General features: G+C 51.9%; 11 protein-coding genes across 11 annotated transcripts; 7 read left to right on the top strand and 4 right to left on the bottom strand.

Annotated features, from left to right (window-relative positions):
- Window positions 1-341: 341 nt before the first annotated feature.
- On the top strand, window positions 342-1,886 carry MRS44_011667 (uncharacterized protein; the record flags this gene model as incomplete). The annotated part of the gene is made up of 2 exons (XM_065619808.1): window positions 342-1,662; window positions 1,708-1,886. 2 exons carry the CDS (start codon window positions 342-344, stop codon window positions 1,884-1,886), a joined length of 1,500 nt encoding a protein of 499 aa, XP_065475880.1.
- Window positions 1,887-2,072: 186 nt separating this feature from the next.
- On the top strand, window positions 2,073-3,776 carry MRS44_011666 (uncharacterized protein; the record flags this gene model as incomplete). Its single annotated transcript, XM_046279966.2, has 1 exon — window positions 2,073-3,776. One exon carries the CDS (start codon window positions 2,073-2,075, stop codon window positions 3,774-3,776), a length of 1,704 nt encoding a protein of 567 aa, XP_046134616.2.
- Window positions 3,777-4,207: 431 nt separating this feature from the next.
- On the top strand, window positions 4,208-5,668 carry MRS44_011665 (uncharacterized protein; the record flags this gene model as incomplete). The annotated part of the gene is made up of 1 exon (XM_046275688.2): window positions 4,208-5,668. One exon carries the CDS (start codon window positions 4,208-4,210, stop codon window positions 5,666-5,668), a length of 1,461 nt encoding a protein of 486 aa, XP_046134617.2.
- Window positions 5,669-5,980: 312 nt separating this feature from the next.
- MRS44_011664 (uncharacterized protein) lies at window positions 5,981-6,748 on the bottom strand (the record flags this gene model as incomplete). Its single annotated transcript, XM_046283958.2, has 1 exon — window positions 5,981-6,748. One exon carries the CDS (start codon window positions 6,746-6,748, stop codon window positions 5,981-5,983), a length of 768 nt encoding a protein of 255 aa, XP_046134618.2.
- A 1,770-nt stretch (window positions 6,749-8,518) lies between these two features.
- MRS44_011663 (uncharacterized protein) lies at window positions 8,519-9,529 on the bottom strand (the record flags this gene model as incomplete). The annotated part of the gene is made up of 3 exons (XM_046278365.2): window positions 8,519-9,144; window positions 9,202-9,431; window positions 9,492-9,529. 3 exons carry the CDS (start codon window positions 9,527-9,529, stop codon window positions 8,519-8,521), a joined length of 894 nt encoding a protein of 297 aa, XP_046134619.1.
- Window positions 9,530-9,886: 357 nt separating this feature from the next.
- MRS44_011662 (uncharacterized protein) lies at window positions 9,887-10,972 on the top strand (the record flags this gene model as incomplete). Its single annotated transcript, XM_046278366.2, has 1 exon — window positions 9,887-10,972. The coding sequence occupies one exon, from the start codon at window positions 9,887-9,889 to the stop codon at window positions 10,970-10,972; it is 1,086 nt and encodes a 361-aa protein (XP_046134620.2).
- Window positions 10,973-11,397: 425 nt separating this feature from the next.
- Window positions 11,398-13,795, top strand: MRS44_011661 (uncharacterized protein; the record flags this gene model as incomplete). Its single annotated transcript, XM_065619807.1, has 5 exons — window positions 11,398-11,577; window positions 11,628-11,837; window positions 11,987-12,246; window positions 12,771-13,619; window positions 13,765-13,795. 5 exons carry the CDS (start codon window positions 11,398-11,400, stop codon window positions 13,793-13,795), a joined length of 1,530 nt encoding a protein of 509 aa, XP_065475879.1.
- A 1,122-nt stretch (window positions 13,796-14,917) lies between these two features.
- Window positions 14,918-17,628, top strand: MRS44_011660 (uncharacterized protein; the record flags this gene model as incomplete). The annotated part of the gene is made up of 4 exons (XM_065619806.1): window positions 14,918-15,002; window positions 15,074-15,680; window positions 15,738-17,177; window positions 17,232-17,628. The coding sequence occupies 4 exons, from the start codon at window positions 14,918-14,920 to the stop codon at window positions 17,626-17,628; spliced, it is 2,529 nt and encodes an 842-aa protein (XP_065475878.1).
- A 91-nt stretch (window positions 17,629-17,719) lies between these two features.
- Window positions 17,720-20,079, bottom strand: MRS44_011659 (uncharacterized protein; the record flags this gene model as incomplete). The annotated part of the gene is made up of 4 exons (XM_065619805.1): window positions 17,720-18,776; window positions 18,832-19,485; window positions 19,552-19,940; window positions 19,996-20,079. 4 exons carry the CDS (start codon window positions 20,077-20,079, stop codon window positions 17,720-17,722), a joined length of 2,184 nt encoding a protein of 727 aa, XP_065475877.1.
- A 413-nt stretch (window positions 20,080-20,492) lies between these two features.
- On the top strand, window positions 20,493-22,239 carry MRS44_011658 (uncharacterized protein; the record flags this gene model as incomplete). Its single annotated transcript, XM_046268969.2, has 5 exons — window positions 20,493-20,874; window positions 20,939-21,045; window positions 21,099-21,233; window positions 21,282-21,655; window positions 21,711-22,239. The coding sequence occupies 5 exons, from the start codon at window positions 20,493-20,495 to the stop codon at window positions 22,237-22,239; spliced, it is 1,527 nt and encodes a 508-aa protein (XP_046134624.2).
- Window positions 22,240-22,449: 210 nt separating this feature from the next.
- Window positions 22,450-24,146, bottom strand: MRS44_011657 (uncharacterized protein; the record flags this gene model as incomplete). Its single annotated transcript, XM_046270705.2, has 2 exons — window positions 22,450-23,897; window positions 23,960-24,146. The coding sequence occupies 2 exons, from the start codon at window positions 24,144-24,146 to the stop codon at window positions 22,450-22,452; spliced, it is 1,635 nt and encodes a 544-aa protein (XP_046134625.2).
- Between the last annotated feature and the right edge of the window lie 459 nt (window positions 24,147-24,605).

The following is a 24,605-nucleotide window of genomic DNA, read 5'->3' as shown; positions in this document are numbered from 1 at the left end:
TAAATGGCTCATTTATGTCGTTGAGAGGAGGTAGCTCGGCTTACTAGCCATCGAAGCATAAAGAACTTCGTTGTAGTCGCCAGATGTCTGTCTCAGGGTGGTGATATTAGGGTCATGCAGCTCTACAAACTTTATCGGGATTGTTGAGTATCTACCGTGAGGCTGAGGCTGTGCTCGCAAAGTTCTTTTGTTGAGCTCTTCTGACTATTTAAAAGTACTTGATCAATTGTTCATCACTTTCGTTAGCCCTCCGCGTTTCCCTGGCAGTTTCACATCTCAAACGCACATCTCCATTCTCTATCTCGCCTGCGCGGACAGCTGCATTAACCGACACATGCAAAATGGATCCATTTTCCAAGTTGCCGCCAATCGTCCAGGTGGAACTTTTTGTTCATGTCGACTCCGTGGCAAGCATCATGCCGCTAATCCAGGCATCCCCAGCAATGAGCTCACTATTTCTTACGAGTAAGACAAGTATCCTGCAGCGAATGCTCACGAGACTTCTTATTAGCGAAAGCGATGGAGGAATTGTCCAAGACGCTCTCGCAATCCTCAATTTCCCTTGCATCGATACGATACTCCCGATCCAACGTCATATCGAAAAGTGGGCAGCCCAAGAATTCAACAACCCCTTCCAACAATCCGACCAAGCAACGATTCAGAGCCTCCATCGCCTCTTCTCACGTCTGATCTTGTTTATTGAAGACTACCTCTCGAAAGCAACCGACCCGTTTCCCCCACGCGCATACATGGCCGTCCCTGGCATTACTTCTCCTGGCCCACGGTTCAAAGGCAAGATAATCGACGCCAAAGCCGTCAAGTTCATAACTTTGACTCGTACAGAAAAGGCCCGCCTTCTACGAGCATTTATTCGATACGAGCTACTTTGCAAGATTTATCACCCCCGAGTGTGGCCTGGAATTGAGCAGACCGGCTGTGCCAACCAGGTCAAGTTCATGCATGAAAAGCTGCGGCCTGTGGAGTACAAGGAACTCTACTGCGTTTATGAGTATTTCAAAGGGGTATACGGTGCCATCTTTGTGCACTGCGGGGACTCTTGGTTACCAGATCGACCGGCCTCGTGCTCTTCTGACAGTCAGCCATATCCTGGTTCTAAGCATGGGTTACTGTACCCAGATACAGTTTATTTCAGCGCCAGTGATTATTTCTTGGATATGAATATCCGCAGTAGAAATCTGTCGAGGATTCTACCTTGCCTTCTTTTAGATCTACTGGTTCATATCCTAGCGTCTCTGCACGAGCAGGAGGACTACAAAAGATACCTCAGGAGGTGGTTCAATACCCTTTCAAACGATCTCGAACGGCCCGATAGTCCTTGGATCTCCAGTCAGCGCTTCGCCAAGCATCACGAACAATCCGCAACTTTCGATCCCAACATTTACCATTGCGGCCTTAGCCCAGATTCACCACATCGTCGCTTCATGCCCAGGCCAATTTTCCAGCACTACTCGGGATACGAACCTTGGAGCAGGTGGGAACAAAGAGAGCGTCTTCTCGGGATACATGAGTTGCAGCTCCAGATATATCGTCAGCGAGCCTGGGTTTTCTTTGACGACGTGAGGCTTTTCCCCGATGCAAGATCACATTTTCCGACAATGGAAGATCTTGATAAGCAAGACCAGATCGCCAACAATAGGCTGGGTTCGAGTTACAAACGGACCCGAAGAAGATCACAAAAGTGACAAGATTACTACTGGGGACGAACTCTGGATAACCCCTTGTACGAGCAGGAGGAGGAAGAAGAAGAGGAGGTGATGCTGGAGGACAGTGAAGGACACCTCGCACGGTTCTTTGAGAAGCCGGCCACTGGAAGTATCCCTTCATTCTGGAGACACAGCTCAATGAATGAGCAGGCCGGATCGTGATTGGGGCATGCCTCTGTCATCTTCGAGAGGGTCCATCATAACATCCACCAAAGAAATGATCATAACATCAGGGGTCCCCTGCCAGCTGAATACTGCTTGTGGCTATGCCGACGCCACATTCCATCAACCCCGCTCTGAGTGATGACTTCTCGGCTTCCTCCTTTGCGACTTGCAACTTCTGCCAAGATGCGCTTGATCAATACTGAAACTCTAGATATTGAAAGTTTCGCTGGCCCTGAGTTTCCCAGATATGCCATTCTATCGCACACCTGGACTGATGACGAGCCAACCTTGGCGGACGCTCAAGGCGGCCTTTTGGGAAGAAGTTCAAACTCAGGATGTCGAAAGGTTAGAGATTTCTGCAGACTGGCACGACAAGACGGCTTCTCTTTCGCTTGGGTCGACACCTGCTGTATTGACAAAACTAGCAGCAGCGAGTTAACTGAGTCGATCAACTCCATGTTCCAATGGTACGCGTCAGCCGACACCTGCTATGTCTACCTTGGCGACTTGGAGAGCGATGCTTCGTCAGACGCCATGGCCTCGTGCAGGTGGTTTACAAGAGGGTGGACCCTCCAGGAACTCATCGCACCGAGTAAGCTACAGTTCTACGACAAGGAATGGAGCTTGCGCGGTTCAAAGATGGATTTCGCCGATCAGCTTCTGCAGATCACAAACATCCACGAAGCTGTCCTTCAAGATCGGACGTCATTACGCACTATACCAGTCGGACGAAGGATGTCGTGGGCAGCGAATCGCCAGACGACACGAACAGAGGATATGGCCTATTGCCTGATAGGGATATTCGACGTCAACATGCCATTGATATATGGGGAAGGACGGAACGCCTTTATACGACTCCAGGAAGAGATCATGAAGACCAGCAACGATCTCAGCATCTTCCTATGGCAGTCAGCTCGGGGTCCAAGATATCGCGGTATACTAGCCGAGGAGCCATCAGAGTTTGTTTCCGCTTCTCGCCTCAGGGTTGGGGTTGCCGGCATGGATAGTCCGCAGTTCACCATGACGAACAAGGGCGTCAAGATCAAGGTTAGCCTCGCGGACAGCGGCAGGGGCATCTTTGCCCTGAGCCTCAATCACGTCGACGAAGATTCGACGACAGATGAGGTTTTGGGCGTCTGGCTCAAGAGACACAGAAATGGAGCGTATGCGAGGGCCTACCCACACGTCCTCGTTATTGTATCCGAGAGCGTGTTTGGAACTCCGTCCCGCAGATATCTCAGTAAGCACATGTCGTCGACCATGGCTGAAGCGGTCGACTCAGCTACAGACAATGCGTTCGTCTTTGAAGGCGACTTTCATAGTCAGTACTATCAGCATCTGTCCACCACCTCTAGCGCGTGGTGGGATCGGGACAGGATGGCTTATCTACGGGACAATGGACTGCCATTTGTGGCTTTTCACCTATTTCGCGCAGGGTGGGATAACTCGAGGCGTGATAACCGCTTCGTGCTCGCATTTGGCGTTGCTGAAGACGGGACCGCCTGGTTTTCGCTCGCAGCTGATTCATGGACACGGCCTTCAAAAGGTGCAGAACTGTTAGCTGCAGCATTAAAGGGAGATCTCAAGTCTGTCGAGGCCCTGGGTTTCGGCCTCTGGAAGGAACACAAACAAAAGGAGACGGAGCACAAGGAGTTATGGGGCCACGAGCAACTCCCGCAGAGCCTCACTTTTATCAGGCGAGGCCCAACTATGTTGCCGACAGGTCTTTCTGAGCAGCCATACACGCTGGAGGTTGATATTGGCAGAGGTCACTTAGACGGCCATGAGGTGTATCGTGTGACACTTGGCAAGAAGATGCCACGGTATCGTCGTATGGTGGAGATTGTTGCCCCTCTTGTTCTGTTTTACTTTGTGTGTAAGCTATAAGTTCAGGCGCCCTTACTTCTGGGGCTAGAGCAACTTGATTTGTGTTTATCCACGTACCTATTGCCCATATGTGACCTAAAAATTGCTTGCATTGTCTGCATATAGGCAGGTAGCGCCCGTTTAAAGGCTCAAACATAGGCAGGCAGAGGCTCGGAAATTGCTACAAAATTAGGTCAAAGGTGGGTTCTAGGGAATCACTCATCCTAAGAGTAAATAACGTGGGAGTAGATGTGTTAGATGGGCGGCCTCGAAGTTCTCCTTGGCTGTACAGGGTAGGCCAAGAGGATCTTGCTTAGCTGCCAAGTCTGAGCAGGGATTCCATTCCCACCACGCTACGCACGCTCAACTAGGCAGCAGCCTCTCGATGCTCACTTTCTCACTTCAATCTTACAAGAATCATCCTTGACACTCGAGATCAACATCTTCTCGAAATGTCCGAAACCAGTCACTCGCCGCAGAAACGAGGCCTAGACGGTTTGCCTTGCGAGATTCAGCTCCAGATTTGCACCCAGCTCTGCGTCCATTGCTCCGAGGATATCAACAAGTTTGACCGATGGGCTGACGGCGATGAGAATCAACGGACGCTACTTGCCCTGAGTCAAACATCGCACACCTTTCATCGTCTTGCCCAACCCATCGCATTCCACAGATTTCAACAGATCCCGACGAATTGGTCCACAAATGCCTTTGTCAAGTTTGCTCGAACGCTCATTGATCGACCTGATCTCGCTGCACAGGTAAAGGAGCTATGTCAGCACTGCTATGAGGTCGGTGGTTGGTCCACCCAGAAGGACTTCAACATGCTCAAAGCTGCTGCGGATCGTCTCGGCATGGGAGATGAAGATGATGCAAACTTTGAAAGTGCAGAGGAGGAAGATCTATCTGCGGGCAAGTTTTGCATGGAACTTCTCATAGCTTTGCTGCCGAATCTTGAGACACTGTATCTCATGTTTGAGGACCAAGGCAATTACGAGCAGACAACATACACTTACTTGCAACGGCGACTCAATAAGCTTGGCTCCGATGGCACCTTGAAACATCTCCGACGAGTCATCCTCGACACCGAGGAGAACTGGGGTTTCTTCTTTTCCATCCCGGCTGTTGGGGTGCTTCATCAGGTGGCACCGAACCTGGACGAACTAATTATTCGACACAACAAGGGCTTTGAGAGTATGGACGTGGCGCATAGTAATCTTGGTGCTATGTTTTCTGGACCGACTCAATCTCTTCGCACCCTTCGACTCGATCACTGCGCTCTTTCCAACGACCCCCTATCGACATCTTTCCTGGACTTGCTCACAAGGCATGCTCCGAAACTTGAGCATTTCTCCTATCGTTCACAAGCACCCTACTTTGGAGAGGGACTGGGGACTCATCTCACACCTAGAGAGATGATCAAATGCCTCAGACCTTTGTCAGGCACGCTCAAGTCTATCGACATCGACCTCACTGACCACTTGGATGACGATGAACAAAGCCGTCTTGTCACTGGAAGAAGTCTAGCCATGTTTGAAAAGCTAGAGGACCTGAGGTTGGATGAACATGCCTTCTGTCGACATTATATCGAAGGCCCAGATGCTCCAAGAAGAACTGCGAATACGTGTCTAACAGATCTTGTCCCACCGACTCTCAAGGTACTGACGGTGAGAGTATACGACGACTGTTGCCTTTGGCCCGACTTGGAGGAACTGGTTTCATCAGCTTCCTCCAAGTTTCCCAAACTCAAGAAGATAATAGTCCACACTATATGGCGAATGGGTAGCACGGCTACACACAGAGACTGTCAGGAAGCGGTTCGCGCCAAGGGTCAAGCATTCCAAGACTTTGTTGCTAGCACGCATCTGAAGTTGGAAATGCACGAACACCGATATTGGTTACCAGACGTGTACTGAGGTACACCGAGTATTACATCACAGGGTGGGCTAGGGTTATATGAACAAGTACATCGGTGGGAGGGAAATATAGATCCATTTCGGATATTCATGTCCAACCGGACCGAAACAGGCATTTTTTTCTTAAGCAGTATGGACTTCTATTGCTTTGTAATACAGGTACTGCATCTAACATCCCAGCAGGAGGTGAGTCCTCCCACTATACGATCCAGAGATTCATCACCTGTCTGCCCAAAATAAACGTTGCCAGTGAGTTTAAAAACGCACAAGACCAACTGTATACTTGGCTGTGGATACAGGCCTTGGTCTTCTCTACCAAGGCAGTGTAGTTCCGTCATAGTTCTGGAACGTGCCGCTAGTCTCCCTCGTGGCCTTGTCAATGGTGCCAACCATGCCAGCCACACTCGTGTCGACAGAAATTGCGCCGATATCAGAAAGCTTGAGGCCAGCTCCTGCAACGGCCCCCTGGGCAAGATCAGTCTCGACCAGGCCAGGGTGGAAGACGAAGCTGGTCAGCCACTCCTCTTCAAAGTGAAGGCGGCGGACGAAGTAGTTCAGTTCGGCCTTGCTGCCGCCGTAAGGACTGTGCGTGGCGGGGAACCCGGTCAGGGCCTCCATGGATCCGATAGAACCAATCAAGGTGGAGATTGCGACAAAGATGGGGTTTCCAGTCTTGCTGGCCTTGAGAAGGTCGATGGAAGCCTGGAAGAGGGCGACGGGGGCAACCGCGTTGACCTGGTGGTGAAGGTTGATGTTGTCGATGCTAATCTCGCGGACACGACCACCGTTCTGAGCGATTCCGGCGTTTGCAATGACGATATCCAGGGAGGAAATGCCGTGCTCGCTCTTAAGCTTTTCCACGGCAGCTGCAGCGTGCTCCGGCTTTGTCGAGTCGAGCTGGACGGTGACCAGCTTAGATCCATCCGCCTTGGGCAGATCCTGGAGGGCCTTGGAAGTGGGATGCTCTGGATCTCTCACGGCAACCACAACAGTGGTAAAGGGCCTAGCGAGGAAGGTCTTAGCGAAACCCCGGCCGATACCGCGGTTGGCGCCGGTGATAAGGACAGTCGAGGAAGACATGATAGAAAAAGTGTTGTTATTGGTAGATATTTGTAGAATGAGTTGAGTTGAAGTGTGAATAATATCTTAAAGCGTGGAATTCGAGTGATATTTATCGAGTTTCCTCTTAGGCGGTAACAGCACTCTACGATATACATTCGGGCTTGGCCTCGCTGTTCAACTACACCGATGCGCCGGACGAACCGGGGACATAGTGAAGCGCCAACTCTCCGCCATATTGTGCAGGGTTTGGCGGTCGAGTCGACAAATCAGAACGTTTTCCGGGCGAATTCAACTCTCCGAGTCTTGATTAGCAATATGAAGCTATCTCGACGCAAGTCAATGTTGTCCGGAGTCCTGACAAGTGAATATTCTGATCACTCATCATGGTAGGAAATTGAACCGAGGCATCGAGTGGAGCCGGGCCAAGACACTTGCCAGGTCCAGGGCACCCCTTGAACGCCATCCGGATGCCTCCGATCCAATGGAAGGCATCACTTTCGAATCATACGCGTATAGAACGACAGGGGACAAAACGCTAGCAAGGGATTGAGTTCAGAAAGGGGCTAGACTGGCTCTCTTTATCACATCATCGGCACGAGGATGAAGCAGCAAAACTCTAATTCGTGACGTCTTCATGCCTTGTCCACAATGGATCGATCTTCATTCACCAGCAGGCCAGAAGCCGCTTAGTAATACTCCTTATAAGGCCGCGCGCGGTAGCCATCCATTGCCGACACTAACGGGCTTGGCTCAAGGGAGCCGCAGAGATTGGGCAACTGCAGTGTGCAAAGAGTAGTGTGTACCCAAGTGTCTCCTAAAGAAGCCCCAAGCTTCAGCACTCGCCGCCAATGCTTCCTGAGATTGTGCAAGATATCGTGAAACTGACACGGTTACAATCACACTAGATTTCTAAGCGGACGCACATCATTTGAACAGGCCCCGGCGGTTGGTTCAGAACTACCGCTACTACCGGTTAACTCGGCCAAATCACGATCCTGATCCGGCCCAAGCAGATCTGCCCTGAAAGTTCCGGACGAGGCTCGGCCGAGCAGGGCACGGCAGTTTCTCTGTTGATCCAGATCCTTCTCTTGTGATGACACAGTCTCAGTTACAAAGCAAAAACTAAAAACACAGTTGCAGTCAATTTCACCGTCGCCGGAAAGACTGTCGGTGAAGGAAGAACGATTGTTGACGTGCTCAGTAATCGTTCGTCGCTTGGGTGACTCGTCACTTCTATGGAGAGAGAAATACCCCACGGCCCTTGAGGCGGGACCTTGCCATGTCTGCCACATACCCCGTTAAAGTAGTTAGGCGACATTCAATGCGAGAGATCCGATAGATTCACAGGCAATGGTGCAAATGGGGATAACCTGGTCACTACAAACCTTGAACGTCGCGTGCTGTTTGACCGAACTGGGAACCGGGTGACTACACTGTCGATCGACAGCCCGTCTCTAGCCAACTAGATCCGTACGGAAGCGCGAAAACACTTAGTCTGGAACGTTTCTGGTCCCTGGGTCAAGATAGTTGGAACTTATTTTCGCTTTGGCTTTTCTGCTGCCAGAAGCATGTTGGATCCCCCGGTGCATTAAAGCGGATCACCAAGTACCCACCACGGTCGAGTTAAACACAAGAGATATTCTGGAATAATTAATAAGATACAGACATTATCTAAAAATATTTCTATAGGTACACAAAGCAGGCAGAATTGCAAACTCTAGGAAACGCCAATCAATCAATCAGTATACCGACCCCCTTACTCCCTACCGAACCCAGGCCCCGTCCCATTTAGCCACTCTTGGCTCGTTCTTGACCCAGCTTGAAGACGCTCTCCCTGACCTCGGCCTTGTCCAAGCCACCCGACTTTTTCATGATGCCATCAAACACGGTTCTCGGACCGACTGCGTTCAAAAGCCACACGACGAACGCATTGGTACCCTTCCATAGGAATGAATCCTTGCCATTGATCAACGCGCCCACGACTTGGCGAGCAAACTCGGCCGGGGGCATTGTCTTCTCGAGATGGGTCGTCGTTCTCGCCTTGACAGAGTCCTCCACGTCACGGTAAATGCTGTCGGGGCCAAAGTTGATGTTTTCGGTCGCCATCAACGGCGTTGAAACCTCGCCCATGTATAATGTCACCACCCTCAGACCGAGAGGTTGGACTTCGAGTCGGAGTGTATCCGAGTAGGACACGACAGCTGCTTTGCTCGCGTTGTAGGCGGACGAGAAAAGGCCCGGGAGGCGCGCCAGAATGGAGGCGACGTTGACAATAGTCGGCGTGTAGTTTGGAGAAACGGAGGCTAGGAGGAGAGGCGTGAAGGCAGTAACCATCTCCATAAGGCCAAAGACGTTCGTGGCAAAGAGTTGACGTACGCGAGACGGATCGGCTTCGACGGCTGGCGCTTCGTACACTGTGGGCTGATGATTAGCACTTGGACTGCGACATTCAAGGCGACCGTGCTAATTACGTGTTCCAGCGTTGTTAATCAACATGTCTAGGCGTCCTTGGGTGCGACTCGCAATCTCGATCGCGAGGGCCCGAATGCTGTCGGGGTCTGTAACATCGAGAACAAGAGTCTCAATCCCCTTCTCCCTCAAGTTGCCCAGGGTCTTCTGGGAGCGAGCGGTGGCAAAGACGCGGTATCCCTTGGCCGCAAACTCCAAAGCAAGTGCATTTCCAGCACCGCCCTGGGAGGCTCTGTTGATCAATGATGGTTAGGTGGTTGTAGACAGGGGAGTGGCATCAGTGCGTACGTACCCAGTTATGAGGACAGATCGCTTTTGTTGGCTCGCCATTGTAATGATAGAGTAGTAAGTAATTCGATTTGACAATGATTCATGATGGAAATGAGCTTCTTCTTAATAGTTCTTTATTCACTGCAGTGTCTCGTCTCAGGCCCGTTCACTGGCACTCGGGCTAATTAGTTATCAAGCTAGCCGTGACAAATAACTCCGTTTGGTGGCGCGACAGCTAAAGAGTCTAAGCACTCGGTCGGAATGATAGTTGCCCCGACAGTGACGGCGTCATACACAGTAATTATATAGATCTGGTGGAATTGACTTCAGTAGGTTCCTCTTATCTTTCCGTTGCTGCATCTCTCCCCTCGTTTCATCTCTCTCACCCTCTCTATCCTCTCACACAAGTTACACATGATGAAGGCTCTCAAGTCCAACAGAAGCATTGTCACGCGACTGCTCAATGCCGCCACCAACAAGAGCCACTGTGGCATGGGTGGTCGGGTCCAGGACAACGTGCCTGTTCCCACCATCACAAGCAACGAGATCCTCGTCAAAGTCAAGGCCGTCGCCCTGAACCCCACTGACTTCAAGCATCTCGACGTTATTTCACCTCCCGGATCAACCATTGGCTGCGATTACGCCGGCGTGGTTGACAAAGTCGGCGACGCAGCTGGCGCGACATGGAAGGTTGGGGACCGTGTCGCCGGCGCCGTCCACGGCGGCCTCTTCCCGGACAAGGGAGCATTTGCCGAGTATCTCAAGGTCGAGTCCGATCTCGCCTGGAAGGTCCCAGACAACGTCAGTGATACCGACGCAGCCACATACGGCGTCTCAGCCGTGACAGCGATGCTCAATGTGAACGTGCGCCACGGGCTCCCTTTCATCGACGGAAAGGCTGCAGCTCCGAGAAACGAAACCATCTTTATCTACGCCGGATCAACCAGTGCCGGCCTATACCACATCCAGCTCGCAAAGGCGGCGGGATGCACCGTCGTGACGACGGCCTCGCCGCATTCCTTCGACCTGGTCAAGAAGTATGGCGCTGATGCTGTATACAACTACAGATCACCCACAGTGGTCGAAGAGATCGTCAAGGATTATCCCGACATGTCAAAAGCTGTTGATTGCTTCTCCGAGGGAAAGTCGACGACGGTCTGCGCCGAGGTCATCAAGAAAAAGGGCGGCAAGGTCATCACTCTGCTGCCCAACGGAAAGTCCAAGTTCCCCAATGTCACCTACGATCTAGTTATGGCGTATACCGCTCTCGGACACCCTTTCCAGTGGCTGCCACCCATTGGCCCCAAGTTCGAGGTTCAGCCGGCAGACAGAGAAGGCTTGGTCCGTTTCTACTCTGCCCTGCCGCAATCACTGCACATTGTGAAGCCGATCCCTACTATTGAAGAGAAGGCTGGATTTGATGGAATACTCGAGGGTCTGGACAAACTCCGAGGGGGCAAGGTTTCGGGAGGCAAGCTAGTGGTCAGATTTGGGGAGAAGTGATAGAAGCTGCTTGATTCGAGCACGGAGTGTCATATATAACAATATGTAATGTCTTGTACTTTAAGTCGCGATATTTATCTTGTATCATTAATCTATTGATGATCCGAACGTGAGGCTGCTCACGTTGAAACAAACAACAAAAAACGCCTAACGGCCGGAACAGGCAACGCCACAACAAGCCATCTTGCCTTGGCAGGCTCATGCTGCCTAGGTATTTGTTCGCCTTGTCCACGTCCACTCTTTCACTTCCCCACAACTCTCATTCTCTCCGTCTCCTCAAGCGGCATCGCGCCCAACCTCTGAAAATGGACGATAACCAGCTCATCCAACAATGGGAATTAGAAGTAAGAGACATTGACGATAGATTTATATGTCATCCGAGCCAACAACGGTGGTCAAGTGATGAGAGATGGGAGCGCCTAGAAATGCTAGGGAGAGGAGGTTACGGAGAGGTCTGGCTTCAGAAGTGCACTACTGGTCCTCGAGTCGGAGATCTCCGAGCCGTCAAGGAAATACCTAAAGATGTTACGAAGGCTTCAGAGGATGGGCATGCCAAGATCCGTCATCAGGAGCTCTCGGCTCTCATCAAGTTTTCGCACCAACAGGTACGACCCAGCGGTCCTATTTGAGTGCATCTGTTAAAGACGATCTCTAGTATCGCGACTATTTTGTTTCCTCCTTTGGGTGGTTTCAAACGCCAAAGGCATTGTTTATCACCATGCAGTATTTCCCTCAAGGAGATCTACAGTCTCATATTGCTCAAGCATTGCCAAATGAAGAAGCATGCACCATCACTCGGCAAATCCTCCAAGGCCTTTCCTTTATGCACCAAAATAAATTTGCACATCGCGACCTAAAGCCTGCAGTAAGCATTGATTCGTTTGTCTTTATGCATCATCAGTCATTTTACGCCCCGGTCTTTATCTCGATTCCCACCCTCATACTCCTTCAAGTCATCCCCTCCCATCCTGACGGCGCGGCTGAAACATTCACAACAAGAACATTCTCGTTCAGGAAAAGGGCCCAAACTGGTGGATCAAGCTCTCCGACTTTGGCTGTAGCAAGGAAGCCACCACTCTTAGAACTACTGTCGGTACACCGCCATACTGGGCACCCGAACTATGCCACATCTTCACTCGTGCAGACGAAGATGCCTATGATTTTGTTGAACATCGGACGTACTCGTTTCAAGTCGACATTTGGTCCGCTGGCGTCATCGCCTTTCGTTTGGCCACCGGTGTGCTGCCATTTGGACGCAACTTGCATTCTGAGTTGTATTGCTATGTCCGGCGAGGCAGCTCGCTTCCGAGCAGTCCTTTGTTGACCGACCAATCCCGGCCCTTCATGGAATCGTTGATGAGTAGATCCCCAGGCGACCGTCCTACTGCAACCTAGGCGTTGGTACACCATTGGATCTCACCACCCTCCCCCCTCCCCCCTCCGAACGCATATGTTAACCCTGGAGAAACTCTAAGCCCGGGGTTGGCACTGGATCAGAACACCAAGAGGCATCAGGATGCTGGACGACAGTTGACCCGTCGGCCGCTAATATTGGGTCAAGCCATTCTGTCGAGACCGAAGTAATATCTGAAGCGAACATTGACGGGTTAGCAGACAGTGGAAGCAGTGTAACAAAACGGCTTGGTGACGAACCGTCCCCTTTCACTGGTGCAAAAGACCAATCTAGGGAGACGAGCCATCCTAAATTATCCTTGCCAAGGTTATTTCGTCATTCGCTCTCTTTCATAACTCGCTCGCGCCGATCCGATGCGGTTTCCAACAGCTCTATTGACTCTAGAACACAAGCTACGGAGGGTGACTTGAGGGGTTCCATAAGTTCGCAGGCCACTGTACCGCGCCGCGAGGCCCGGCCTATGATCACAACCAGCGCAGAAACAACGATGACTTTGACCGTTGAAACCGGGCAAGACTTTCTGGAAATGGACAAGAGATTGCTTTTAGGGACGATTGCCAGCCTTGCTTTCTCACCAGACGGCAAATGGTTTGCATCTAGACGTCTGCCTGGAGATCCGGAAGAAGGGATATCAGGAATTTGCATATGGAAGGTCGACGAGCAAGGCGTTTCCCAAAAAAGCCATTCACTCACGTGGGAATGCCGGAGGCAGATGCCTGTCAAGGTCTTATTCTCATCCGACAGTCTGGGTCTGGTAGTATTTCTAGCACGTGAACCTTCTAGATCAAGTCATGAGCAACTGATTGCCGTGTCTTGTATACTTGGTGCGCGAGGCTATTTCGAGCCCGTCATAGGTTACTACATCTCGAACAACAAATGCGTCAAGAGGAATGCGATATTGAAGAATGGGCGACGAATAATCCTGGTTTGGTACGATCCAAAGTCAAAGCAGCGCAGGATGACCATCTGGGATGTCAACCCAGAAGGCGACTTTGAGATTTTTCAAGAACACGAGGAACCGAATGACGCTTTTGTCTGGTCAGAGGATGGTGAGCAGTACTTGGGGGTCAGGGCGGACAAAACCAACGGCCACCACTTTTCCAAGTCCCAAACCCCTGGCGGGATGCTACTCCGTCAACCTTTACCGACAAAGTACTGGCTCACAAGCAAGGCCGCATTTTCTCCGGACGGGCGATGGTGTGCCGTCGACACCCTCCACAGCTATCAAGGCTTGTTAGTCTTTGAGATAATGGACGGGGGGAGCTGGGAGTTGCATGCTTCACTGGGTTGCCGTGGCACTGTGTCATTCATCACGTTCTCGCCGGATTCTGGGACCCTCGTGGTTAGCTGGTGGAGCAACACCTTATGTATATGGCAGCTCGACAGCGCGGACAAGTTCAAAGTCATAAGCCAAGACAGACATGAGAGAGCTGGTTGCCTTGCCTTCTTACCGGATGGCCGGCTATTGACAGTAGGGGGCAGTTCGGGGATTTCTCACATAGTGCAGTTCTAGTAACCATCCTGTTACACTGGCACAACTATACGCGTGCCACCTTTTGCTGGCTGAATAGTGATAAAGTATCTTGTTCTTTGCTACTGTGCCCGACAGAGACGTCATTAATACTAACAATACCAAATGACGGCAGAACCGAGGACTTGATCGCCCTAGCGTCCATAAGAACGATGCTGCGAGACGTACAATTAGGTATGAGAATAGTAGTTTCACCCTCATGAGTGATGGGCGATGCTAATTATACGGACCTGCTTGCAAGTGGTCACCAGGCAGTGATGACAAAAAGAAACTACGCACACTGAGAAAAAGAAAGAGCGTAATCTCCGGTACAGGGAATCGAACCCTGGGCTCCGCGGTACTTATTCCCTCAGGTTATGAGAGCGCGAAATGTTAGCCACTACACCATACCGGATTGGTGATCATCGGGACTCTTGTCTACGAACATGTCGGCAGCGACGGCGGAGGCAGCTCGGGGCTCGATGACGGTCATGTTAGTTCAAGCAGTGTAGTTATGAGCTCAGGCGCTATACAACGGGCGGGGATTATTATGAGGTAGTTGTTGACATAAGATATGGATCCCTCGTACGTACCCCTAGACCAGTAGAAAGCATCTGCTTGTCGATGTCTGGCGAAACAAGGGGTGATGGGTGATAGTATTATCAGCTCGCATCAGATCCGGCCCCCCCTTGAAAAGGTCTTTTGGACATGTGATCTCTGTTACAAGGATCTCGATGCACTAGCTAATAGATCCGGTCGTGCAGAGTAGGTAGTTCCAATATCGCTTCAAAGTCTCGGTTGAGGGCCCCACTCCTTTCCGCCCGACATCCGACACAGCTTCCGACGCCCTGGATGAGAGGCAATAGCCATTGAGAAGGCAGTGCTTTGCTATTCCAAGATTAATCTGGGAGCCAGATATTGAAAGATTTCTTTTCTTAGCTCTGCGTGCCATTGAATGCTTCCAGGGACAGTACTCGTCCCCAGTCCCTCTTCAGTTCGCCTTCACGCAACAGGACCAACCATGCACATTCATCAACGTGCCCCGATAGATGTTGAGGCAACACTCGCCTCGCTGACATTATCTGAGAAGGTTTCTCTTCTTTCAGGTCCGTATCCTGGCCACTCTTCAGACCAGCTTCACTCATTTGGTATCCCTTCATCAACTCACGTGTTACAGGTGCTGACTTCTGGCACACCGTGGCCCTCCCATCCCACAACATACCCTCAGTGAAATGCACTGATGGACCCAACGGCGCCAGAGGCGGTCGCTTCTTCAATCCCGTTCCCGGGCTCTGCATCCCCTGCGGAACTGGCTTGGGTGCCACCTGGAATCCCGACCTGCTTTACGCCGCAGGCCAGCTTCTCTCGCGAGAGTGTGAGGCCAAGGGAGCCCATGTATGGCTAGGTCCTACGGTCAACCTGGTCCGCGGTCCTCTCAACGGACGCGGCTTTGAGAGCTTCTCTGAGGATCCTTACCTGAGCGGTGTGCTGGCTACAGCCATCATTCGCGGAGTGCAGAGTCGAGGAACGCTCGCTGCTCTGAAGCACTTCGTGGCCAATGACCAAGAGACTGACAAGATGTCGACTGATATTTGCATGTCTGAGAGGGCCTTGCGAGAGGTCTACCTGAAGCCTTTCCAGATGGCAGTCAGAGACGGCAAGCCAAAGGTTGTAATGTCGTCCTATAACAAGGTCAACGGTACCCACGTTTCGGAAAGTCAGAAGCTTCTAGACCAAATACTAAGGCGAGAGTGGGGTTTTAATGGCCTCATCATGAGTGACTGGTGAGACTTTGCTTGTCAAGATGAATGCCTTGGTCGATTCACTGCTAATAGCAACAGGTTCGGCACCTATGGATGCAGTGGCTCCTTGAACGCCGGTGTGGACATTGAGATGCCCGGCCCATCGAGGCACCGAGCTGATAAAGCCATCGTGGCCGTCACTTCGGGCAAGGTCTCTGTGGACACGATCGATGAAAGAGCAAGAAAAGTACTCGAGTTTGTCAACAACACCGCGACAGCACGGGTCTCACCAAAAGAGACAACCCGTGATTTGCCAGAGGATAGGGCCTTCAATCGGCGTCTTGCCCAAGAGAGTATCGTCCTTCTCAAGAACTCGGAGAATATTCTTCCCCTTCGACCCCAAGACTGGCAAGACGTTGCCATTATCGGCCCGAACGCCAAGCTTCCTGCTGCCTGTGGAGGCGGAAGTGCCAATTTGCGACCATACTACACGAGCTCCGTCCTCCAAGGTATTCGCGATCAATTACCTTCCACGGCACGCGTTCATTTTGAGCCTGGCGTATTCGGGCATATTCTTCTCCCCTACTTGATAAGCGAACACGTCGTCGACGAGTTTGGGCAGCCCGGGGTATCTGTCGCATTCTTCAATGAGCCCGATTCGGTCCTGGATAGAAAACCCTTTGACTGTCAGAACGTTCCAGATACCACCTACCAGCTTATGGACTACAGCCATCCAGAGAAGGAAGACGTATTCTATATATCAATGCAGGCAGACTACAAACCAGATGTCGATGGTCTCTACGAATTCGGCCTGGCAAGCTACGGTGTTTCAAGGCTTTACATCGACGACCATCTCGTCATTGACAACGAGACAGAGCAATCTCATGGCGGCATGTTTTTTGGTCACGGTTCATCAGAGAAGCGTGGCACTTTTGAGATGTCGTCAAGTCGCACTTATCGCTTGCGTGTCGAAGCGGGGAGTGCGCTGACGTCCAGGGTTACTGGGGGTGCGGGTTCAATGTTACCTCTACCAGGAGGTGCCTGTCGGCTGGGCGGGTGTCTGAAGCTTGATCCACTCGAGGGAATTAGTCGAGCTGTTTCTCTGGCAAAGCGATGTCAGCAGGTCTTTCTAGTTGTCGGCTTCAACTCAGACCTGGAGAAGGAGGGCATGGACAGAGATTCCATGGCACTTCCACCTCACGTCGACGACCTTGTTTCAGCTGTGCTGGAGGCTCAACCGAACGCCATAGTGATTACCCAGGCTGGCAATCCAGTGGCTATGCCATGGCGCCACAAGGCCAAGACAATTCTTCACAGCTGGTATGGGGGCAATGAGGCCGGAAACGCCGTTGCCGACGTTATCTTTGGCAAGACAAATCCCAGCGGGAAGCTGCCAATGACCTTTCCTAACCGACTTGAGGATGGGCCTACGTTCATGAACTTTGGGAGCGACAACGGCCGGATATACTATGGGGAGGATGTATTTGTTGGTCATCGCTGGTTTGAGGCTCGTGACATTGGAGTTGCCTTTCCTTTTGGGTGAAGATGTCTCCCTATCTACACGGATGTATACGGTTTGCTAATCGGCCCTAGGCACGGCTTAAGCTACACTACGTTTGCGATATCCAACATTAGAATGGAAGGCACTAATGTACTTGTAGACGTTAGAAATACTGGGGATGTGACGGGCGCTGAAGTGTTGAGACTATACGTCGCCTTCAACACGACAAAGTCTGGCAGGAGGTCGAGATTCTTGCGGCCACTACGGACGCTTGCAGGCTTCCAAAAAGCTCTTCTAGAGCCTTCGGAAAGCAAGACTGTGGTCATGTCTCTGGACAAGTATAGCACGGCTGTCTGGGATGTCAAGAGTGACAGCTGGTGTCGTGAAGCGGGCACGTACACGACTTCTGTTGTGAACTCTAGTGGGTACTTGGAAGCGGATTTTGTTGAAGAGAAGGGTATTTATTGGAACGATCTTGAGGGACAATAGAAATATAGGCGCAAATTAACAGGATTCCTTTTCATTCGTCACTACTGTCTGGTGTGCCTGCTCCAGTAAGTTGGGTATTCGCGATTCTCTCCTACATCTGCCCAGGCATCCAGTCTCCCTCCATCAAAGGCCAGAACGAGTCCATAAATAGATCAGGTTGTCCAGTGTCATATCGAGGATCTGCTCCAAGAACTGAAGACTCCTCGGTATACCCCGAAGAACCTCCCAGATAGTCGTCAAAATCGTGCATCGACGTATCAAAGAGTTCCGGCATAGTCGCTTGCTGTTGAACCTCAGTCGTCTGGACATTCATAAGACCAGGATGGTTTCCGAGATACGCCGAGTCTGATTCATTCCCCGCCGTCGTCTCTGGAGCATTTGCGCTGTCTTCGTCACCGTCTCCAGGTTCGAAATGCAGGTTCTGAACCACCTCACTGACACTGTGTTTTGAGTAAATCTCATGCCTTCTAGCTCCCCCGCTTTGTATAGAAGAGCTCCCTGGAAGATTAGTCTCGCGCTCTTCCTCTTCCCAGATAGACGGGCACGCAAATTGTCCATCCCGATCCCTTTGAGCATCACTGACTAGATCCATGATTCCCTTCCTCAAGATGGCAGATGTGGGATAAATCGCGGCTTGATCTTCCAGCGCATCGGCGCACGAGCATAGTCTCGAAACAAGCTCATCTTGTGGCAAGTTTCCCATCGGATGCTGTCCCAGTCTCGAGATGATCCTCGCTGAGTGAAAGGCGCACATGGCGAGGGACGGATCGCTGATTAAGTCTGCCCCGCCAACCAACTTGGGCGTCTCCAGGACTCTTGATACGGACAAGGCGTGAGAAAGGCATTTGTCGCGACAAGAAGCTGCGAATTCGGGCGATAGTTGGGAGATTTCGGCTATGGGGAGACCTTCTCGGAAGCCGGGAATAGCAAAGCGGAAGAGGTCGCAGTGTTTCTGATGCCACCAAGCGTGGAGCATTAGAAACGGAGTTCGTGATGGGGAGAAGGCTCGTAAAGAGAAGGACTTGGCATCGAATCTATAGCGCTCAGGGAGGGAAGAGCCAAAGCGCTGAAGCTCGTTCTCGATGGACTGGACGGCGGCGAGGGAGTCTTGCGAGAGTTTCCGATGATTGCTGATCTTCAGCGTGAGTCTGTAAACGTCAGATCTGAGCAAACAACAAAGAATAATAGATGAGGACTCGTTACCTCTGACAACGGTCGCGAATGTCCAGCACGCGTAGGCAATAGCCCAGGAGACCAATGTTTGACTCCCCGGAGGCATCAATTTCGCTGTTCAAAAGCCCTGTTGAAACATCAATGTCCATTGAAAAAGACTTTTCGTCGCAGGGTAGCCGAATGTGAAGGGTCTCGGTGGTACAGGATGTGAATTCTGTCTTGCCACTTGAATATAGTGTATCTGTAGTGAAGATGGACCACATCAACCTCCGGCGCCTTTCTTGTAGAAGGAATGATGGTCGATCATTCTCGTGGTTGAGGCGGAGGATGTAAGCCAACCGAGAGGTTAACGACATGGAGACGAGCATCTTGCTGAACTGTCGCGAGAGGTACTGGGCAAACGTGACAAGCAGCCAGGCTTCAACGTCGGACACTCTTGGCTGAGAAAGCCGAGATAAGAGCTCAGACTCGGTCTCTTGAATCCATTTACGCGCAAGGTTTGCTTGATTTGCGTCGTTCGGGTGGATGAAGCGCGTGGTGAGGCCGCAGATGGCACGTAGGACCAGCGGGCTGAGATGGCCCCTGGACCAGGCTTGGAGGAGACTCGCTCGATGAAGGAACCCATAGCAGGGAATTGGGTAGATGAATTCGAAAAAGGCATCTATATGTTGCTTGACGACAAGTCTGTCAATCCCTAACTCCCTTGCTCAACGTTAGCTACGTCACAAGCTGGACTGAGCGGCAACTCACAGCGACAACGTTGACGCCCCCGACTGTACATCAGCTGTAGTTTGCGTCAGACCTGGTGGTGGGCCTGCCTGGCGTTGCAATTGCTGAGATGTTGAACTATGTGCATTGGAAGAGGCGGGTTGGATAGCACCTTGAGCATCGATGCTAACCACCGTCGCAGAGCTGGGATATTGGCATGCAATGCCTCGCTCAAGGCACCGCGAACATGTCGGTGATCCCCCGGAACACTTCAGCTTGCGATCTCGGCAACGTATGCACGCCCTCCAAACTCGTCGCCTTTCGAGCAGCTCGGGCAGACCATCCTTGTCGGTGGGCGAGGCGACCAAAGAGCACTCGAATCGGAGTCTTTTGCAGTTGCAGCACCCTCGGGGATCTCCGTCGCATCGGACCTATTGTTATTACGCTTAACTCGGCGATGAATTTGGCGGGAAAATCTTGACTCACCTTGCGGTTGCGGCACTGGGCACAAATCTCGGATGTCTTCCGGATCCGCGCTTGGGATCGGTCTCGTCTTGAGTTATCCACCATGGCAAAGGAGTTCCAGCAGCTCGACACCAGGGGGATCAATACAAAGTCCAAAGGAGTAGGTCGGATCAAGTTAAGGAAGTCGGGCGGATGAAGATCAGGGTCACCTTTCGGAACCCCTCAGATGCCATGTCCTCCGCCCGACATCCGAATCGTCCCCACCTATCTCCGCTTTCCCCGGAGCTAATTATCCAACTTTGTCTGTGCCCATGGGGAAGCGAGCTTTTGCGGGATGTTGAGACCGGGGAGAGGAGCAGGAGTTGTAGAGTCTCGAACGACCTTCAGACTGGTGGCTGACTCCTTTCAAACCTGGCCCTCTAAAGGTTGTCATTATAAGAAGATCGTCACCTCGTCACGTCAGGTCCCCTGGTAGAGCCTGCGTAGCTAAGCAGTCAACATTTTCCATCTACGGCACCATGCTGTCCAACAACAGGATCCTCCAGCACTTCAACCGCCATCTAGCCCTCGCCTTCAGCGTCATCGCCGTATCAACCTTCAACTATGGCTTCGACAACGCCGCGTACAACAACACCCAGGCCATGGACGCTTTCCAGCGGCAGTTTGGAGACTGGAACGAGGCCGCGGGCACATACAAGATCTCGCCGTCCTGGCTATCGCTCTTCAACAGCTTGAACTATATCGGCTTCGGCGCCGGAGTCATCATCGGTAGCTTGGTCAGTGAGCGCTGGGGACGGCGATGGTGCATGTTTGGCATGAGTGCCTGGGCGCTTGTGCCAGCCATCATGGCTGTTACGTCGGTTAGCAAGCATCAGATTATGGCGACGAGAATCCTCAATTGTAGGCCTTTGCGACTTCAACCCCCAGAAACTGAGTCCTGCTAATGCATGCATGTCATGTATAGATATCTATATTGGCATGGAGCTTGCTGTCGTCCCCGTCTACCAATCCGAAATCATGCCGAAAGAAATCCGAGGCTTCGCAGTCGGCTCGTATCAATTCAGCTTGATGGTACAGTTACCCCGTTCCCAAACCATATCGCCACAGTGTTCTGACATTGCTAGACGGGCACCCTTATTGTCAGCTGTGTCTGCAGAGGCACAAGTTCTTTGTCCGGAAACCTGTCTTTCAGAATCCCTTTCGGCCTCTTCTTCGTCATCCCCGTGATCGTCATGATTTTGATCTTCTTTATCCCAGAGGTGAGCCACTTGCCGATCTCTCTCGATGTACCAAACTCACTTCAACAGTCCCCTCGATGGCTCCTGACTAAGGATAGAACCGAAGAAGCACGAGCAGCTCTCGGAAAGTTGCGCCAAGGAAAACAGACCGAAGCCGAGATCGACGAACAGTTTGCAGCTCTACAATACGCATTGGAGAAGGAACCTGAGCAGGGACGATATGTTGAACTCTTCCAGGGCAAGAACCTCAAGCGAACCGGTATTGTTGTTGCTATGAACTTCTTCCAACAAGCTACTGGCCAGGCATTTGCTTCCAGTTACGGTACCATCTTCATTCGCGATATCGGAACCATAAACCCCTTCACCATGAGCATCATCAATTCGATTGTCAACCTTACCGTTGCCTTTACCGGCCTGTATTTCGTTGATCGGCTTGGTCGTCGGTGAGTCTTCGGGCGAGGCATATCCCCGGGCTTAAACTGAGCTAACTATGGACAGCCCACTCCTATTCACGAGCGCAGGATGGATGTTCTCAGCGATCGTCACCATGGGCGCCCTCGGAACAGTTGCCAACCCCTCCTTCGGCATCAAGTCAGGCATCGTAGCGATGCTTACCCTGTTTGGCTCTGGATTCACGTTCGCCTTTGCACCGCTCAACTACGTCGTCACGACTGAGATTCCGGCTCTGCGTCTTCGAGATGCCTCGCAGCGGACTGCCTCCATCGTCAATGTCGCCACGAATTTCGTGGTCAGCTTCAGCATCCCTTATCTGCTGTACGACCAGTATGCAGGGCTCGGATCCAAGCTCGGGTTCGTCTTTGCAGGGATTCTCGCGTTGGCCATCGTTTTTGTGTACTTTTGCGTTCCCGAGTGCAAGGGCAAGTCCCTCGAGCAGGTTGATCGACTCTTTAACCAGAACGTGAGCCTGCGAAAGTTTGGAAATTACAAGGCAGAGGACCTTGCGACAGATTCGGCTGATGGGGCTGAGAAGGGAGTTGGCGTGGCGGTTACGAGCCATAAGGAGTAGGCTACGGGAACATTTCGTTTGCAGAATGTTGCAGTCAAGCCACGAAAACGATCGCTTGGACTAAGGACCAGCATTGGTAGAAGCTATTCTTAGTATTCTGGGTGATGGTTTCCTTTCGTCATACAGTCCACCAGGATATTACAAAGAAAAGCCTGTCGTACATGAACCAACATCTCCTCTGTTCAAGACTTCCAATCTCCATCGCAACCTCTACTTCCTATCAACCTGCACAACAGCAGCCTTGGCCGACGACTCCAACCCTTGGCCATCCTTCTCAAAGCCGACAGCACCATCAACATTAGTATCCAGACCCATCTGCTTCATGGCGTTGGTGCCAACCGCAGCGTCGGGACCGTCAAAGATCTCGGCCACCTCCTCGAGGGATCGGCCCTTGGTCTCGGGGAAGAAGAAATAGATGAGAGTCAGGTGGATGGCGATAGCGACACACCAGACGATGTAGTACTTCCATGCAATAGCTTCCATGGCGACGGGGTTGGCAAAGGCATTGTAGATACCCGCCAAGTTACCGGTCAGCTGGTATAACATGGAGGCCTTGGCACGCAGCGAGTAGGGCGTGACCTCCATGATGTAGGTTGCACCAATGGGAGAACAGGCGTGGTACCAGAGGGAAAAGACAAAGATCATGGCGAGAACCGCACCGGCGTAGCCAATGTGTTTGAAGCCTGTCTCCTGATTAAGGGCAGAGCAGATGGTCCAAATAACGTAGGAACAACCCATACCAGTCATGCCGATGAGGAAGAGTCTTCGTCTACCAAACTTGTCGACAAGCATGGCAAAGAGGACAGCTGAAAGGAAACCCCAGATTTGAAGACCGGCGTTGAGAAGCAGCTGAGTCTTGTGGTCTGTGATGTTGATCGAGTTGAGAACCTTGGCGAGGTAGTAAGAGGTGAGAGCGTTGCCGGACCACTGCAGCATGGCGGGGATGTACAGGGCAAGGAAGAAACGGTGCCAGTTTCCACGGGTCGAGATCCATTCAGCCCATCGTGACCTCTTCTGGACCTTTTCGACCTCAAGGGTAGCCGTAATCTCAGCCATTTCGAAGCGGGCAAGTCTGGAGTTGGGGTCACCGTAGCCATGCCACTTGACCAGGATATCCATAGCCTCCTTGTAACGGCCCTTGTAGATCAGCCATCGGGGAGACTCAGGGGCAAACAGTACCAGGCAAGCCTGGACGATGGAGAAGGTGGCCTGAAGAAGGCTGGGGAGACGCCAGGCCCAGGATCCCTGGATCTGAAAGGTGCCGTACGTAACCCAAGCAGCAATCAAGGCGCCGAGAGGCCACGAGCACATCATGAAGGAGACAACCTGTCCACGATGCGTCGGGTACGTGACCTCAGACAGCAGCGGCGGAGCGGCAGTGGAAACAATTCCCAGGCCAAAGCCAATGATGAAGCGAGAGGCAACAAACATGCCATAGTTGTGGCTCCAGGTCTGAATGATCGATCCGACAATAATAAGGATGGATCCTCCAAAGATGGGCTTCCGTCGACCGAGCCAATCGCAAAGCTGAGACGAGACAAGGATCGAGATGAGGACGCCACCGTTGGGGCCAAAGGTCATGGCTCCGAGACGCGTTCCCTTGGGTTCGCCAAAGAACTCTTGCCATTGGGGCAGAGACTGCATACCGTTGAGCATACCTGCATTGTTAATTAGTATGACAGTTCCATGGCCGCAGTAACAAAGAACTCGGTTCACATACTCGCATCGAAACCTGTCGCCGTCTGGGTCAATAGACCACTGAGCAGAAGCAGGTTCAGCTTCCAGAGGGTCCAGTCAGAGTACCACGGCTTGCGATCGCGTGGAATGACATCGGCGAGGACGAGGCCCTGGAAGTCATCGCCATCGACACCAGGAAGGTGAGCTTCTTCGTTTGGAGACTTTGCCATTGTCAAAGATGTCTCCGTGTGACAATTGGTAACTGACTTGGCTTGCCGTGCCAGTTGATGAAGTGGTGATGATCCAGATCCACAAGGTGCATCAACCGTCTTTAAATCTACGAGGTTCTGGGGTTGAAGCTGGAGAAGCTTGTATTCGGTCACCGCCTGCCGGCACATGGACCGACGCCCATTCCCCATGGGCACACGAAAGAGGAGAACCTTGTTTTGGGCCCGGACGAACTGCCGCCTGAACCTCGAGGTATTATTGGTGCGCCTCCGAGGCCCGGGGTCTCTTAGCCCGATGCCCGATGCATCCTGACTCGATGTTGTATCCTTACCCCGGATCTACCCCAGATTCACTCCCACACCAACAGCGTGAAACTCAGGTCATAAACCTGTTAAACTGGTTCCTCCGGTAGCCGACGCCGGGGAAGACGGAGCCGGCGGTAGGGCACCCCAACTTACCCC

The sequence above is a fragment of the Fusarium solani genome (assembly GCF_023522795.1).
Source record: "Fusarium solani strain SB1 chromosome Unknown bctg00000007, whole genome shotgun sequence".
NCBI lineage: Eukaryota > Fungi > Ascomycota > Sordariomycetes > Hypocreales > Nectriaceae > Fusarium > Fusarium solani.
This window is presented reverse-complemented; position numbering and strand designations above follow the sequence as displayed.